Source organism: Harpegnathos saltator, unplaced genomic scaffold (assembly GCF_003227715.2).
Source record: "Harpegnathos saltator strain DR-91 unplaced genomic scaffold, Hsal_v8.6 scaffold235, whole genome shotgun sequence".
Lineage (NCBI taxonomy): Eukaryota > Metazoa > Arthropoda > Insecta > Hymenoptera > Formicidae > Harpegnathos > Harpegnathos saltator.
The window spans coordinates 695,083-709,336 of NW_020230023.1; the positions used below are offsets into that span (position 1 = coordinate 695,083).

General features: G+C 34.0%; 1 protein-coding gene across 1 annotated transcript; it reads left to right on the forward strand.

The window, feature by feature from the left end:
* The first annotated feature begins 12,268 nt into the window (after positions 1–12,268).
* Atg5 (autophagy protein 5) lies at positions 12,269–13,940 on the forward strand. Its single transcript, XM_011147321.3, has 4 exons — positions 12,269–12,538; positions 12,614–12,819; positions 13,393–13,715; positions 13,796–13,940. Exons 1-4 carry the CDS (start codon positions 12,383–12,385, stop codon positions 13,906–13,908), a joined length of 798 nt encoding a protein of 265 aa, XP_011145623.1. The 5' UTR covers positions 12,269–12,382; the 3' UTR covers positions 13,909–13,940.
* Positions 13,941–14,254: the final 314 nt, after the last annotated feature.

Below are 14,254 nucleotides of genomic sequence, written 5' to 3' on the forward strand. Positions count from 1 at the left end.
CACCCATTTTGAGAGGGGAACTACGATGCTACATCCACTTTCAGGTTTCAGCGGTAAAACCTGTATGTGGTGGCAGTCCGTGCTACATCCATTTTTAGGCGGTTTATGTCCGTGCTACAACCATAATAGCGTACTTGACAAGCACGGTCTCGCACATTGTTACGCGTTTATAACATGAATTAACATGTTAACATGTGCAAAAAAAAGAATTGACTTTGTGTATGATTAATATCATGAAGATTATACGAAGTGTCCGGTAATTAGCTGCCAACTCGAAGTGTGAGGGTAGATTGGGTTGAGACAAACATAAAAGTCCCATACCATTTTGCGAGATTCGCAATAATTATCGAGTTATTAATGACAGAAATCTGAGGAGTGAAAGCGCGCCGACATAGATGATTCGAAAAGCGTTGCAGCTGCTCGGGGCAGCGATCATGAATTTTTTCCCTAGCGTGAACTAATAAGAAGTGAAAGACTTCTGTGAATCAATGAAAAATGAAAAATTTTATATGAATTTGTGAAAATCGAAACATTTCACACGACAATTGAGTCGTTCAACATGGCAGTTGCGTGTTCTGGGTAATTCAATGAATACCAAAGAAATCAAAATGATCAAAATAATAATGTCCGTGTATAGTCCGAAGGATATTATTACGTGACACGCAAAACCCGTTTGATGTAATATCCAAAGAAAATGTTTCAAAATATGTATGTACAGGTAATATAAACCTTATGCACCGACGAGATATACTACAAAGCCTGATGGCCTTACGGGATTTAGCGTACCAGAGAAATTTTCCTGGTGAGGCACCCGGGCGAAAGAGACCGTCTCGCATTTAGCGCAGTAAAATTTAATGGGAACTAATACTTTTCAATCCTTTTCTTCGGATCAAAAAGATTCAGAATTCAGACATATTCAAAATGTCAATACTTTTTAATACGTCTCAATTCGACATTTTATACAGGGAAGCAGGATGAAGGGAATGGGATGCGGGCAACGACACATCATGCGTCTCCAGACATGTCAAATCGTTTGTTATAGAGGAGGCTTTGATACGGCAACATGTATTCGAATATTTAATCGTCCCATGGACCACTTATATATAATAAAAAAAAAATTAACGCGGATAAATGAACGATTCGTATCAATTTTTTCTTTTCTTATAGAGCAATGAAAGAGTAAATCAGTACCGAAAATCGAATACCGATTAATATCATAAACCAGTGTCAGAAAATTGTCCAATAACAATTTGTTCTCATTTTTCAGGTACTTTCCCCTCTAATCTTATTCAACAAATTAACTCCGTTAAACGAACGATTCGTACCAATTTTTCTTCTCTTATAAAGAAATGAGAGAATAAATCAGTACCGAAAATCGAAGACCGTTCAATATCTAATTTTTTCATCAAATTAACGCGGATAAATGAACAATTCGTCTGAAATTTTTCTTTTCTTATAGAAAAATGAAAGGAGAAATCAGTACCGAAAATCGAATACCGATCAATATCGAATTTATTCATCAAATTAACGTGAATAAACAAACGATTTGTATCAATCTTTTATTCTTTTATAGAGAAATCAAAGACTAAATCAGTTTCGAAAACCGGATATTGATCAATACTATAAATCAGCGTTAGAAAATTGTCTAAGTGCAATGACAAGTTGTTTTCATCTTGCAGGTATTTACCCCACTAATTTACTCAACAAATTAAGTCGGATAAAGGAAAGATTCGTATCAATTTTTATTCTCTTATAAAGAAATTAGAGAATCAGTCAGTACCGAAAATTGAAGACCGATCAATATTTAATTTATTCATCAAATTAACGCGGATAAATGAACGAGTCGTATGAATTTTTTTTTTCTTATAGAGAAATGAAAGAGTAAATCAGTACCGAAAATCGAATATTGATCAATACCGTAATCAACGTCAGAAAATTGTCCACGTGCAATTACAATTTGTTCTTATTTTTTAGATACATACCCCACTAATTTACTCGACAAATTAAGTCGGATAAAAGAACGATCCGTATCAATTTTTCTTTCCTTATAAAGAAATGAGAGAATATATCAGTACCGAAAACCGAAGATTGATCAATATTTAATTTATTCATCAAATTAACGCGGATAAATGAACGATTCGTATGAATTTTTTTTCTTATAGAGAAGTGGAAGAATAAATCAGTACCGAAAATCGAATATCGATTAATACCATAACTCAGTGTCAAAAAATTGTCCAAGTGCAATGACAATTTGTTTTTATTATTCAGGTACTTACCCCTTTAATTTTATTCAACAAATTAACTCGGATAGACCGACGATTCGTATCAATATTTTTTCGTCTTATAAAAAAATGAGAAAATAAATCAGTACCGAAAACCGAATAACGATTAATACAATACTATAAATCAGTGTCAGAAAATTGTCCAAGTGCAATGACAATTTGTTCTCATTATTCAGGTACTTACCCCTTTAATTTACTCAAAAAATTAACTCGGTTAAACGAACGCTCCGTATCAATTTTTCTTTTCTTATAAAGAAATGAGAAAATAAATCAGTACCGGAAACCGAAGACCGATCAATACCTAATTTTTTCATCAAATTACCGCGGATTAATGAACGATTCGTATTAATTTACTGTTTTTCTTATAGAGAAATGAAAGAATAAATCAGTACCGAAAATCGAATATCGATTAATATCATAAATTAGTGCCAAAAAATTGCCCACGTGCAATGACAATTTGTTCTTATTTTTCAGGTACTTACTCCTCTAATCTTATTCTACAAATTAACTCGGATAAACAAACGGTTCGTATCAAATTTATGTCTTATAAAAAATGAGAAAATAAATCAGTACCGAAAACCGAAAACTGATCAATATTTCATTTATCCATCAAATTAACGCGTATAAATGAACGATTCGTATGAATTTTTTTTTTCTTATAGAGAAATGAAAGAGTAAATCAGTACCGAAAACCGGATATTGATCAATATTATAAATCAGCATTAGAAAATTGTCTAAGTGCAATGACAAGTTGTTTCCATCTTGCAGGTACTTACCCCACTAATTGACTCGACAAATTAAGTCGGATAAAGGAAAGATTCGTATCAATTTTTATTCTCTTATAAAGAAATTAGAGAATCAGTCAGTACCGAAAATTGAAGACCGATCAATATTTAATTTATTCATCAAATTAACGCGGATAAATGAATGAATCGTATGAATTTTTTTTCTTATAGAGAAATGAAAGAGTAAATCAGTACCGAAAATCGAATATCGATTAATACCATAAATCAGTGTCAAAAAATTGTCCAAGTGCAATGACAATTTGTTCTTATTTTCAGGTACTTACCCCTTTAATTTTATTTAACAAATTAACTCGGATAGACCGACGATTCGTATCAATATTTTTTGTCTTATAAAAAAATGAGAAAATAAATCAGTACCGAAAATTGAAGACCGATCAGTATTTAATTTATTCATCAAATTAACGTGGACAAATAAACGATTCATATAAATTTCTTTTTCTTATAGAGAAATGAAAGAGTAAATCAGTACCGAAAACCGAATATCGATTAATACCATAAGTCAGTGTCAGAAAATTGTCTAAGTGCAATGACAATTTGTTCTCATTTTTCAAGTACTTACCCCTCTAATATTATTCAATAAATTAAGTCGGATAAAAGAGCGATTCGTATCAATTTTTCTTCTCTTATAAAGAAATTGGCGAATCAGTCAGTACCGAAAATTGAAGACCGATCAATATTTAATTTATTCATCAAATTAACGCGGATAAATGAATGATTTATATCAATTTTTTTTTCTTATAGAGAAATGAAAGAGTAAATCAGTACCAAAAATTGAATATCGATCAATACCGTAAATCAGTGTCAGAAAATCGTCCAAGTGTAATGTCAATTTGTTCTCATTTTCAGGTACTCAGCCCTCTAATCTTATTCAACAAATTAACTCGGATAAACGAACGATTCGTATCAATTTTTTTGTTTTATAAAACAATGAGAAAATAAATCAGTACCGAAAATCGAGGACCGTTTAGTATCTAATTTTTTCATCAAAGTAACGCGGATATGTGAACAATTTGTATCAATCTTTTTTTCTTTTATAAGAGAAATCAAAGACTAAATCAGTATCGAAAACCGGATATTGATCAATACTATAAATCAGCGTTAGAAAGTTGTCCAAGTGCAATGACAAGTTGTTTTCATCTTGCAGGTACTTACCCCACTAATTTACTCAACAAATTAAGTCGGATAAAAGAACGATTCGTATCAATTTTTATTCTCTTATAAAGAAATTGGCGAATCAGTCAGTACCGAAAATTGAAGACCGATCAATATTTAATTTATTCATCAAATTAACGCGTATAAATGAACGATTTGTATGAATTTTTTTTTCATATAGAGAAATGAAAGAGTAAATCAGTACCGAAAATCGAATATTGATCAATACCGTAAATCAGTGTCAGAAAATTGTCCAAGTGCAATGACAATTTGTTCTTATTTTTCAGGTACTTACCCCTCTAATTTATTCAACAAATTAACTCGAATAAACGGATGATTCGTATCAATTTTTCTTGTCTTATAAAGAAATGAGAGAATAAATCAGTACCAAAAATTGAAGACCGATCAGTATTTAATTTATTCATCAAATTAACGCGGATAAATGAACGAGTCGTATCAATTTTTTTTTCTTGTAGAGGAATGAAAGAGTAAATCAATACCGAAAATCGAAGACTGATCAATACCATAAATCAATGTCAAGAAAATTGTCCAAGTGCAATGACAAGTTGTTTTCATCTTGCAGGTACTTACCCCACTAATTTACTCAACAAATTAAGTCGGATAAAGGAAAGATTCGTATCAATATTTATTCTCTTATAAAGAAATTAGAGAATCAGTCAGTACCGAAAATTGAAGACCGATCAATATTTAATTTATTCATCAAATTAACGCGGATAAATGAACGAATCGTATGAATTTTTTTTTCTTATAGAGAAATGAAAGAGTAAATCAGTACCGAAAATCGAATATCGATCAATACCGTAAATCAGTGTCAGAAAATTGTCCAAGTACAATGACAATTTGTTCTCATCTTTCAGGTATTTATCCCTCTAATTTACTCAACAAATTAACTCGAATAAACGGATGATTCGTATCAATTTTTCTTGTCTTATAAAGAAATGAGAGAATAAATCAGTACCGAAAATTGAAGACCGATCAATATTTAATTTATTCATCAAATTAACGCGGATAAATGAACGAGTCGTTTCAATTTTTTTTTCTTGTAGAGGAATGAAAGAGTAAATCAGTACCGAAAATCGAATATCGATCAATACCAGAAATCAGTGTCAGAAGATTGTCCAAGTGCAATGACAATTCGTTCTCATTCCCGAGTCTTTCCCGAGTCGAAATATTAATTCTACATTGATCCTGCAAATTGCATCCAATTTGAAAAATCAATGCAGAATATCTAGATGCGCAATAGTGAACAAGCTTTGTCCTACCTGAACGTTACATCTGGCTACTCTCGCAGTCTCGCCCATGATGAGTCTTCAACAGCGACGTATTCCGCAGTTATTTAATACTCGTTTATTTCGATAATGTATATGTATTTAATCCTTATATTCTTAATTTAAATGAGCAATTTTTGTTGATTTTGATTATATATTCGCTTAACAGCGCAAGAAAGAGAACAAAGATAAAAAACGTAAATAGAACTGCCTTTGTTAGAACTGCGCGTGAGGTAGATATATAAGGATTAAATAATGATATTAGAATTAGAGGAAATGGGAGATGAAAAACGCTTTTTATTCTCATCATTCTTAAAGTTCTCTTTTCCTTTTTTCTTCTCTTTTTTTCTTTTCTTTTTTCTAATGAGAATGATGAGAATTGTAGCTCTCAAAAGAGCTGAAGCTGCAAAAAGATAACGGTTATGTCTAATAATGCTGTTTCACTAATAGAGATTTTAATTCAGATTCGGTACAATAAGAAAGATAAACAAGAATGAGAAACGGACATTCTAGCAGATTCTAAACGAAAACAGCAATCTGAACATTATTAGACGAATAAAAATCAACACTTGTAAAATTTATTTCAAATTCTAAGATCATTATTCATAGTTTTTTTAAATTATGTGCAATTTTTCATTGAAAATATAATTACAAATTTGTATTGATAAACCTTAGCTTGCCTCAGCAACCTTGCTTGAATAGACATTCATATTTTATGAGAAAAGAAAAGTACAACTCATGTTACGTGAAATTAGGTTAACGAATAATCAAATCTCAAGCTATTTTATCATTTTTCAGATGATAAACCATGAATGCTGATCTAATTTCGACTCGGGTATGTCCTTACTTCGAGTAAGGTCCGTTAAAATCAGAAAAATAATAATGCGTAATAATAATAACTCGAGGTACCTCGAATACCATACATGATGTATCGCTGTCCTCGGCTACGTCTCTCGGCGCGCTCCAAGTCCTCTCTCCATCCTGACTTCTCGATCCGACGTCCTCCTTCTGGTTCTGGTCCTCCGTCGCAGCACCCCCGGATACTCCATCGCAGCACTGGCGACGACACTGACTCTAGTTCTAACACTCGCGCAAGTAAGATTCGGAGACAAAATAACGCGTATTAACCGACACTCGTACTATTCTGCGTTGCGGTATGCGCGTCGTTCGTCGGCCGGAGGCGCAATGTCCTTTCCGCAATCACGGAGTCATATATAAGCGTACGAAAACAAACAATCGGGAAGGCACGGTTACCCCCCATCTTGGCGATCAGTGTTGATGCCTGCGTCGTCCGTTAGCTGAAAATGAAAACATCTCGTGTTTTCAAAGCATGCCTGTGAGAGACTCGCTTCAAACTTCACAATACTTATTTACGTCTGTTCCAAGAATCATATTATGCCGAATTCAAACTGTCTCTATTGACATGACACACACGAGATCTGCGACCGCATCATTGATCTTTCTTTGGACAAGAAAATCCTGAGAGGAACGCTGTTCGAGAATATCGCATTTTATGTTTCAGGTGCCTTGCAGATTATCGAATCCGATGTAACAGATCAGGGAAAGTATGAATGCGTCGTTATGAATAACATGCGTGGGCACGGACTACTCCAAGTCAACCACGTTATACGTGAAACGTACGTATATTTAATATTATATAAAACTTACCTTTTTAAACATAAAGGTAAAAAAAAGGCGTCAAGTACAAGCGCAACACGTATTGTGTTATTTTTAGAAGTATCAAACTCAAATTATTTTTTTTATTGTATATGTGTTTACATAAGTTTTTACAAGTAAAACTTATAACTATAATAAAATTCTGCAACACTTTTCTACTGTACAAAAGAAGTGATATATTAGAACAGTAGCGCCAACTGAGAAACCTAACATATATATATGATTATTGTATACTTAACTTAATATTTTTAGAAATCTCAAACTCAAATTATTTTCTTTTTTAAGATATATATTATGTACATAACATAAGTTTTTATAATATATGTACATAAACTTTTAAAAGTAAAAATTATATCGTGTTATAAAAATTTAACACGTTTGTTAATAGTGTCCAATATTAAAAAAAATATCTTCTTAAATATTATGTACATAACATAAATTTTTATAAGTAAAACTTATCAAGTTATTTTTTTGTAAGATATATATGTACATAAACTTTTAAAAGTAAAAATTATATCGTGTTATAAAAATTCAACACGTTTGTTAATAGTGTTCAATATTTAAAAAAATATATCTTTTTAAAGGTTATGTTATTCAAAATATTTAAGAAAACCTAGGTACAAATAATGTCCATAACAAATTTTTACAAGTAAAATTTATCATTATTTATTAGAACACTGAGTTATATGATTATTTTACTTGTTATTGTAACATATTAATTATTATAACAATGCAATAAAAAATATTTGATACATAATTCTTGGCGCGGCTGCACCAAAAACTATATCGAACTAAAACTTGTTTAATACATATATGACAGCATTTTTATTATAATATATTCTATAATGAAGGTTTATAATTTATTTATTATAATACTATATAAACTCAAATAAAACATTATACCGTATATGTATAAAGAGAATTTACAAGAACATTTTATTATAATAAAAATGCTGTCATGTATGTATTAATCAAGTTTTAGTTCGATATAGTTTTTTAAAGTCAAATTAGATATCATTGACATTTCGTCAATTATAATAAGAATAACACCTTTGAATAAAAAAATATCAAAATATGTAGAATATATATACATTCGATATGTATATTCTATAGTGAAGGTTTATCATTTATTATAATATTATATGAACTTGAATAAAACATTACACCGTATATATATATATAGAGAATTTACAAATACATTTTATTATAATTACATAATATTATAATTATAATTTATTATTATTATATAGACGAGAGTAATTGCAGATTCATAAAGTGTCTATGATTACTAGTCGGATGATGACGGATCGTGAATGCCGAGCGCGAAATTCCGACTTCTTATTCCCGGAAAATTCGTCAAACGTCAAACGAAGGGCAAAAAGTGTCGTCGCTCGCGAGCCGATCAATACAATCGGCGCGATGTAAACATTGCGGGCCTCGGCGGCGGTTGAAGCAAGAGAGACTTGCCTTTGAGCGTCTCTTGTTTTCTCGAAGGTATGGGAACGACGAGAGGAATGCAAGGAGGCCTTTCAACTGTACGCGACATTGATGCACTCTATTTATTGATTACTGAAAATAAAGAAAATTACTCTGTCGAAGCATCGGACATTTGTTAGCTTTATGTTAACTAAAGAGGAATGTGTACGATTAGAAAATATGTTAGCAACTAATTGTACAGAATGTCAAAGTTGTTGTAACGCCGTTTTCGGAAAATAATTAAAGGTCATGGTAGCGTTAAAGAGTCCTAATTAGCGTCATTTTGTGTTGTTGCTAGAAATTTTCCGCGCGATCTTGAAATATTTCTTCCCGAGTTGCGGGAAGTGCATTGCGTGAAAAATGAGAAGGCGAAGGGGCAAGATAGAAGATATTTTGGTTTAGCGATAAGATTTGCGCTGACTCGCCTCGTGGCTCCTCCTGCCACATGTACGTTCATAGGTAATGCGACAAAGACGGAGAGCGATTGATCGTCTGTGCTTGTCTAACTTACTATCTCTGTAAGGGGAAGTAGAGTGAGCAAGAACCGTGCATGCTTTACCGTTACCGTCAGGACGGATGCGGTAGTGTGCACACATTTTCTCAGGGGGCGCGTCGGAATTCGGCAAAAAAACATCCTGGCGTAATCGGCCTAGTGGCCGTTCTCAGGTTTTTTTCTGGTTGTAATATATCTAGACTGCGCGTTCTCCCAGATTTCAAGTAGAGTTCACATAGAAAAGGATGCACTGAGTTTTGTGTATGTGTGTTCTCCCTCGTGCGTGCGGGAGAGAACACACAGAACGCACAAAACCAGAGAGAAACCTGAGAGCGGCCAACATGGCGTTTTCGGCGACATCGACTTTCCGCAAAGGGTGTCATCTATATCCATTTCGAGAGAGGAACTACGATGCTACATCTATTTTCAGGTCTCAGCGGTAAAACCTGCATATGATGGTAGTCCGTGCTACATCCATATTCAGACGATTTATGTCCGTGCTACAATCATAATAGCGTACTTGACATGCACGGTCTCGCACATTGTTATGTGTTTGTAACATGAATTAACATTTTAACATGCGCAAAAGAAAAGTAGAATTGAGATTGTGTATGATTAATATCATGAAGATTATATACGATATACATCGTATAAATACAGGGTGTTCGATAATTAGCTGCCAACCCGAAGTGTGAAGGTAAATCGGGTTAAGACAAATATAAAAGTCCCATACCGTTTTGTGAGATTCGCAATAATTATCGAGTTCTTAATTACAGAAATCTGACGAATGAGCGCACGCTGGGACGAATGAACGGAGAAGCGTCGTAGTAGAGAGAAGAACATCAATAACATGGATGTGGATGATGTGGATGGGATGTGAATGCGGATGCGGATGGGGATGAGGGTGTGGATGTGGATGCGGATGTGGATGTGGATGCGAATAGAGAAAAAAGCAGAAAAGCAACAAAATGCAAAAAAACGCTGAAAACGCTGCAAAATAAAGAAAAACAATGAGTAACGTAAAAAGACAAAAAGAAAACGATATGGATGTGAATGTGAATGTGAATGTGAATGTGGATGCTAATACAGAGAAAAACAGATAAGCGCAACCAAACGCAGAAAGTCGCTAAAAAACGCAAAAAAATACAGAAAATCAATGAGTAACGTAAAACACGAAAAAAGCGATGTGGACGCGGATGTGGATAATGTGGATGTGGATGTGCAAGTAGTAGTGCGAATATAGAGAAACGTGGATGTGGATGTGGATGCGAATGAAGGTGTGGATGTGACCATGGATGTAGCAAAAGAACTAAAAAAAGCGCAGAAAAACACGGAAAGAAGAGTTTTTCAGCGTTTTTTTTCAATATTCTACGTTTTTTGCGTTTTTCAACGTTTTTCTCGTTTTTTTGCGTTACTCATGTTTTTTCTATATTTTTCTGTGTTTTTCTGCAATTTTCTGCGGTTTTCCGCGTTTCCCTGCGTTTTCAGCGTTGGTTATCTTTTTACGTTATTCGTATCTTTGTATTTTTTCGCGTTTTTCTGTAATTTTCTGCGTTTTCATGCGTTTTTCAACGTTTTTCAGCGCTTCTTCGCTTTTTTGTGTTATTCAGCGTTTTATGCATTTTTCTGCGTTTTTCTGCGACATCCACATCTACATCCACATCTACACCCTCATCCGCATCCGCATTCACATCCCATCCACATCACCCACATCCATGTTAATGGCTGCATTCAGCAGACTCAACAGTTGGACAACATTACTAGATTTTCCATTGAATCTCGCTCCTGATTGATAAATATTTCTGGGTCTATGAAGAATCTAAAAGAATGCTCCAATTACAGACAATAATCACTAAGCGCTCTCTGATCACTTTGTTCTACTGAACGCGGCCAATGATATTCTTTTCTCTGCGACGCTTCTCCAATCATTCGTCTCAGGGTGCGCTCATTCGTCAGATTTTTGTAATTAATAACTCGATAATTATTGCGAATCTCGCAAAACGGTATGGGACTTTTATGTTTGTCTTAATCCAATCTACCTTCACACTTCGGGTTGGCAACTAATTACCGGACATCCTATATTTATATGATATATATCGTATATAATCTTTATGATATTGATCATACATAATCTCAATTCTTCTTTTCTTTTGCACATGTTAACATGTTAATTCATATTACAAACGCATAACAATGTGCGAGACCGTGCTGTTTGTTAATACGCTGTCTATTACGGTTGTAGCACGGACATAAACCGCCTGAATATGGATGTAGCACGGACTGCCATCACATTCAAGTTTTATCTAGCCTAGACCTGAAAGTTGAAGTAACATCGTAGTTCCTCTCTCAGAATGGATGCAGATGGCGTTCTTTTCCAGTGTGGAAAATCGATGTCGCCGAAAACGCCGTGTTAGCCGCTTTCAGGGGGGCGATTCTTTAACTCGTTATTGAAGTTAACGACAGTTTCGTTATCGTTGCGCAGCTTTTCTACGATATACAAAAGCTGCGCAACGATAACAAAAATGTCGTGAACTCCAATAACGAGTTACAGAATCCGGCACCACTGGTTCCTCTATGCACAAAACAGAATGCATTTTTTATACGTGAGCTATCCGTATTTCTCGAACACGCATTCTAGACATATCATGGGCAGAAAGGAGTAAATACATGAAGTAAAGGTTGCATAAAAACAACAAAAAGATACAACAAAGTAATAAATGAAATTATTCTCTGAATTTCGCTGAATTTTTGGGAGCCGGTAAATTGTTACTCAAGTATCGGCTATTATAATTTTGTTAGCCGAGACTCGAATCTGAATCTAAGACGGTTGAAAACGCTTGACGAGCCTAGTAACATCAGACAAATGGTCTGTTCTTTTTAGCTGCACTACTGAACTGGTGCAATAAGTTAAAGTGAGAAAAAATATAGTTGTCTCATTCTAACTTATTGCACTAGTTCCGTAGTGCAGCTGAAAAGAACAGATCAACTAACTATCGCCTAGGGAATAATCAAATTGAAAAAAAGTGTACGATAATCGATCTTTTGTAAGTAAAGAATAATCGACGTCAAAGTAATCGAGTTGATATCGCTCATTCCTAAATCTAATCCTAACCTAACTTAGCGTGACCTAACCTAATTATTTAATAACGAATTGCTGCGTTAAAACAGCAAGTATCTTAGGAAAGTAACATTAATATTCCGATCGTGATGGCAAACGATCGGGAAATGCTCCGGGAAATCTGGGATGGTAAAATTCCAGTTTGTTTTACTCTGGATTCGGAGGAAACGTGTGAGTTGCAAGGGCCGGATCCGTTTTATCTAATGGTACCTAGGTTAAGTTATTTCCCATTGTGTACAGAGAAGGTGAGAATCTTTGCGATAGCTCAAAATATTGTAAAATGCTATTTTCCATACATCTAATGACACTAATAATTTTAGGTAAAAAAACACTTCATACGGCACATACAAAGTGACAGTAAACAAGAACACGAGATGTGGCTGGAATTTAACGGAATTCCATTAAAATGGCATTATCCAATCGGCGTTTTATTAGACATTTATTTCAATGACATTCAGTTGCCTTGGAACATTGTTGTCCACTTTGATAAATTTCCGGAAAATGTTCTAATGCACTGCCAAAACAAGTATGTATATAATAAACTTCAAATGCAACATATATACAGAGTGTTCAAAAGGAGGATTCTAGACTTACCGGGTAGAGAGTACTTATTGTACTAAATAAGAAATGCTTAGTAAAGCTAGATTGAAAAATTGATCCTTTCTATAAACGTTTTTTGATTTTGGTAACACAAATTATTTGCGCTTCAATTGATCACTCAAGTAAATAAGTGAATGAGCATCTTACCATATTATTACTTCAATATTTACAAATAGCGTTCTACACTTATTCTCCGTGAAAGCATTTAAATACAACATCCTTCAAAAGATAAATTGGACAGGGCAGATCAGTTGCGTGGCTTTCTTGATCTCCCGACTTAAATTTACTTGGATTTCTTTCTATGGGGATCTATGAAAGAAGCTTGGTTTATTCTTCATCCATAAATAATATACGAGAATTATATCAGTGAATTGCAAGATGCACCAGCTAACCAGATTCAAAAAAGACCAAGAAATTTTAAGAACTTAAGATTTTTTTTGAATCATTATACAAGCATGTGTGATATAATGTAACACACTTATACCTTGTGCAATTTCAGGGAAGTTGTGGAAGCTCACTTCCTCTCTTGTATAAAAGAAGCGGATGTTTTAAAGCACAGAGGACAAATTGTATCTAGTATGCAGAAAAAAGACCACACGCAGTTGTGGAATGGAATTATGAACGATAAATTCGACCAGTTCTGGTCTGTGAATGGTAGGCTCATGGAAGCCATCACTGAAGAGGGATTTAAATACATACCCTTTCGATGCTACACCAGTGAGGATAAGTATATACAGAAACTAGTGAGGCCGATAAACGAAGAAGGCCAAAGGAAAACGTTGAAGCATTTATTAAGCGAAGTATTCCCGGATCAAGAAAGTGGTTTGTAGTGTTTTTTAAAAGTCTTACATATAACTCTGTCTATTTGTCAAAGTTAAGACTAATTGTTCATGATTTTGCAGTTACAGTACGTACTCACGGTATCATACCACCGTTAGAAACGCCGCTTCAATGGATGGCGGAGCATTTGAGTTACCCGGACAATTTTTTGCATCTAATTGTCGTCACATCGTAACGTCCAATGAATAAAACCGGATAATTTCGTCACTCAGTGACAAATATCTCTGCCCTATTGTGTATTTTATTTTTGTTATGTTTTTTATTGTGATATATATATTTATTTCGTGATAGAATCTATTATTACATTACCAAATGTATTTTGTATAATTAAAAAAAGAGCGTGATTGCGACGGAACATTTTACAGGACCGTATGGTATCGAGTAACGTGAGAAAAATATAATAACGTGTATTGCGATATATTTGTATATTAAGATTCCCGTGAGATTTTAGACGAATTTGAATTATGTATGAATTGTACACACATATAAATGATAAAATTGACAGTTGCGCCTAGTTCGGG